At 36.2% G+C, this 5,099-nt stretch overlaps 1 protein-coding gene across 1 annotated transcript; it reads right to left on the minus strand.

Moving 5' to 3' along the window:
- Positions 1 to 5: 5 nt before the first annotated feature.
- On the minus strand, positions 6 to 806 carry FOMMEDRAFT_156723 (uncharacterized protein; the record flags this gene model as incomplete). Its single annotated transcript, XM_007266987.1, has 2 exons — positions 6 to 712; positions 769 to 806. Coding segments are annotated over 2 exons (745 nt in total), but the record flags the coding sequence as incomplete, so codon positions are not given.
- Between the last annotated feature and the right edge of the window lie 4,293 nt (positions 807 to 5,099).

Genomic DNA, 5,099 nt, shown 5'->3' on the forward strand with positions numbered 1-5,099 from the left:
CACACGGACGAGGATCGAAAGGGTCAGGTGCTCGAGGGCCGCTAACTTTTGACCGTCTATCAAAGCAGGAATATCGAAGGCCGAGTTGTGTCTTACAACGAGCGTTTTGAGGTTCGGGAAGCGGACCTGTTCGAGGCAATGACGTGTAAAAGCTGAATTGATCAATTCCAACCGTACGAGGTGGTCTAATTCTAGATCTTCGACATCTCCGTCAGGAGAGATGGACGCCAAACGCGACTCAAGAACCAAATTCTCAAGCAGAGGGTTTTTCTTCAGAAGCAGGGAAAGATCCCAGAAAGAGACAGGTGCACATAACATAAGTGTTGTCAAAGATGTGAAGTTAAAGTCCGCTACTCGTATCTCCGAACAAAAGGTTGTCAGTGCAAAGTGACGCATTCGTGAGCCATCCACGTTCGTGAGAGCACGCAAGGATTCGTCGTTCAGCTTTTTCGAATAAACGACAAACTTTCGTGGTCGTAGCCCGTCGACTGCTGTCGGAGGGAGCACCGAAAACACATCGTCGCTGGAGCTTCGTGTAATAATCGTCAACGTATCAAGACTTGACCATATAGTGGAAGCAGCATCTTTGAACATGCGAGATCGGTCATCGGAAGAGAATTCCCCAACAATATGGAGGTCCGTCAAAATTCCTCCTGAGCGTTGAAACCAGGCATCTGCCTTCTCTGGCCCTTTTTTCGGAGTGACGGTAAGGCTGCGCCAAAAGTGCGGTGTGCCTGGTGCCAACGATAGCATCTCGCCAAGACCGACAAACGTGAGTGAGTGTAAGCGTCCTTGCGTTGCTGCATCTTGTGTTGCTTCCGTCGATGACGACAGAAAATATCTCCATCTGTAACTCCACTGGAAGTCTTGAAAAATAACACAGTACAGATTGCAGCACTTTTACCACCTTTGTTACAGTTCTCTACTCTTGTACTTTCAGTTCCAAGGGTTCTGCACCCTTCTGTACCAGAACTCAGGACTTCTGTCCCTTGGGGGCACTGTCTATGGACTATATGTGTACTGACTCTTACTACTACCCTTCCTTACTTCATCATTCCATTCCTTTGACCACCCCTTCATTCTTTGTTCATTCTATAGTCTCTTACCCTTTGTCCATCCCTTCATTCTTTGTACCTTTATCTTTGACCTTCCTTTCTTTCATACTTTATGACTTATCATTCTTAGTGACTCATACTCCCTGAGTACTCTTGTGTAGTTTAGTATATATAAGTGTATAAGATCAGACTAGTCCTGTAGTCTTGATCTTGTCTACTCTAAGTAGTCCTATACTCTTAGACTTACTCTATATACTCTACTCTTGTCTCACTCTCTCTCTCTGCCTGTTCCACAAGTTCTGACTATGTTCTAGTGTTTACATTCTGTATTTCTGTTATATAGGATAGTTGTAGCCTGAGTCCCCTTACTAAGCCTTTGAGTCCCCTCTACACTGTTACTAACATTAGATTAAGACTACCTATTACTACTCTATAACTCTCTTATGTTTCAGGCATTAGTACTTACTGTTATATTAATCTCTTTTCTTTGTTCTAACTCTTTTACATTTTTAAATTTTAAACTTTCTAAACCCTTTTAAACTTTTACCACCCTTCTTCTATTTATTACCCCTTTTAGTTTAGTACTGATTCCTTTGTAGTATAAACATGAACCCTCTTATGTTAACTACCACCCCTACTGTCCTGCCAGATTAGTAGTTACAAGCAGACCTAGCTTAATATGTGTAGACCTCTATTTAAGAGGCCTTTACTAACTACATACTTTTAGCCCTCTCAGAACCTATTCTAATTGTTCTAGAAGTTGTAACCTGTTCTAGAAAGAAGGTGTATGTAGCTTACCCTTTAGACTTTAATAAGTAGTACTTTAAGGACTTCTAGTACTAAGTCAAACTATATATAGTTACTACTTTAATCAATCTATCCTCAGATCTCAATTGTGTCCTATTTATCCTCTCCTTCATAAAGGAAGGTAACACAGCCACCTAGGCCTAGAACTAGATTGAAGGACATTAGATCAGAAGCCTAATCTGACTTTAGAATAATGAGTTGTATTCAGAATTCATAAGACAGCTCTGTACTTCCTTTATCAATCTAAATAAGAAGTATAATATATAGAACAAGCTTATGTTTCTGTGACAGAGTAAACATTCTACTAATACCTTCTTTCAGGAGTTTGATATCCTAGCCTAGAAAGTAGGATTCATACTCAGGTTTAATAATGTTCTTATTAGAATACTTGAAAAAGCTCTTTACTCAGAACTAGTTAATAAGATTCTTAGAATGATACTAGAACTAATTACTTACACTGAGTAGAAGACACACACTATTTCCTTCAACTAAACTGTAGCTTAGATACATTAAGTTTGTACAGAATGCTCACACATACATTTAGCTCTAACAGTTCTGAGCTCTCAGATTAATCTGCCTGTAATTCACAATTAATCTGTTCTAATAGACATTAGAGAAGTCTAAAAGTAAGGAGTATACTTTACTTACAGAAAGTCAGAGTACTAGATTAAGGACTGCTTATAGAAGTAACAGTATATTTGTTAGGTCATTAGAGTAATAATGAGTAATAAGTAGGATTTGTAGTAAGAAGCCTTTTCTACAAATCTAGAAGTCACCTTAGAACTCTTAGACTCTGACTATATACTCTAGGATTTTGTAGAGACTTAACAGTAAATACAGTACTGAAGGGCTATGACTCAGATTTTTTAATAGCTACTTTTGATTTAATAAACACTGTAGGATTAGAAGTAAATAAAGTAAGAAAAGTAGAAAAAGTAGAAAAAGTAAATCAACAAAATTATTTATTAGAAAGAAAAAAGTTAAAAACAAAAGTAGATAGTTCTCTTATTTCTTCTGATTCTTTTGATTCTTCTCTTTGTACTTTATCCAAGTCTAAATCTACACAATCCAACCTGCTACTTTTATATTCTAAAATCTTAGAATGTTTAGAACACTACCTAGCCTTATTTACTACTCAGTAGTTTGTCTATAGTATTAAGTAGGGATAGTCTCAGCTGAGTTTACAGCTAAGGACATGAGTCTGTCCTTGTTGAAAGAGAGAGGTTAATAAGGAAATGTTAACACATATACTTACCCTCTTAGATGACAAAACTGTACAAGCTGTATGTTCCCTTTAAAACAAGTAGCAGTTCATCTGAGAACATTCTAGACACTAGCTCTAAGTCCTTGTCCTCTTAGCTCTCTTCTCAGGATCCCTCCAGATCCAAACAATAGCTCTAGTAAATAGTAAATGTACTAGTTTATATATTAATAAGGCTTTTGTGTAGGAACACTACCTTCCTACTTAACACATTCTACTTCCAATCCTAGTATACAATACAGACAGAACCCTAAACCAGAATAGTTGAATTACTAAGTTTGTCCAACTATAGATGACTATTTAGAATCATAAGGAAAGTATCAAGTTTAGAGTTACTAACCTTAGAAAGACAGATGTCTTTATTAGATTCAAATGGCTTAAAGCTTACAACCCTACTATTAACTAGTTAGAGTAGACACTTGTGTTTAATCAGTGTTCTGAGTCTTACAACTACTTTACACTACTGTTCTGAGTAGATACAAATGCTTCTAATGTTACTAACAGTTCTAATAAAGATGACTAGTTGTTCTTCTTTAACTAGGATAAATATGTAGACACATATTCTAGTTAAGGTAGAATAGAGTTGATCTGAAGGATGTCTGAGACAGAATCAGTCCAGAACCCTCTCAGAACAATTCTACTCTAGAACACACATAGACTCAGCCTACCAGATTTTGTCTGAGAGTTTCCTAAAGTCTTTAGTAAAGAGGAATTCAACTAGCTTTCTAAACACTGTTCTTAGGACTATATAATTGAATTGACTAAGAGTTTCTAACCTAAGGATTGTAAGGTCTACCTACTCAACAGAGACAAGTAGGAGGTACTCAATAAGTTCCTTTAGGAAAATCTTCAGAACAGTCAGATCTAACCCTCAAAGTCCTTTATAGTCTCTTCTTTCTTCTTTGTCAAAAAGAAAGATAGGAAGCTCTACCTAGTCTAGGATTATTATTGTCTTAATAAGGGTACTATCAAAAACAAGTACTTACTCCCTCTGATTTAGAAGCTCATTAATAAGACACATACATTTAGAGTTTTTACTAAGTTGAACATTTAATAGGGATACAATAATATTTGGATCTAAGACAGAGATGAGTAGAAGACTGTATTCTAAACTAATTACAGATTGTACAAACCAACTATAATGTTTTTCAGACTAACTAACTTGCTTATAACATTCTAGTCATTCATGAATCACATCCTTACAGATCTGATTGACTTAGAGCATGTTAGTGTGTATCATCACAAAAAAGTCTTAAGTATTATACTTGCTTGTAATCTTGTATATTTTATATATTTTATAAAATTTGTCCAATTACTTATAATCTTCCTGGGGGGTTAAGCAAGGAAAGTACAATGTTAAATAAGCAAGAAAAAATACTTTTAAAACTTGGCAATTTCCAATATAATTTTATAAATTGTCAAGTTATACAAGTGATTATAATATACTTCCTAAATTACAAGGTTCAGACATACTTATTAATTTGTGACAGTACAATATCTGCTTATAATGCTTACAAGTCATTACAAGTGTTTGAATAGCTTTCTTTTACTTACTATACAATTTTATATCAAATAATTAATTAAACATAATTATATTTAAATTATAGAATACAAAAATAGGAAATAATACACTATTTCTACAGTCCCAACCCCTACACCACCAGCTGCCTCTGCCTCATTATTCTGTGAGTGGGATTTGTGTTGGAAAAGGATGAACACATCCTCAGACTGTTTGATGTAGTCTTTGTCACCATGTTTGGTCATCACTCAGGACCTGTGAGTCAAATTGTGTGTGTGTGTGGGATGAGGTTGAGCAGGTTGTAGAGGTTGAGGCTGTGCCTGTTAGACAGGTTTAGAGTAGTTAGCAAGTGACAATAGGAGATAAAAGGTGGACGTACCACAACAGTGTGTAGTGAGTGTGAGTAGTGCATACAGGTTGAGATCTGGAGCATTGAACGAGTTGATTCAGGCTGTAG

Source organism: Fomitiporia mediterranea, assembly GCF_000271605.1.
Source record: "Fomitiporia mediterranea MF3/22 unplaced genomic scaffold FOMMEscaffold_6, whole genome shotgun sequence".
Taxonomy (NCBI): domain Eukaryota; kingdom Fungi; phylum Basidiomycota; class Agaricomycetes; order Hymenochaetales; family Hymenochaetaceae; genus Fomitiporia; species Fomitiporia mediterranea.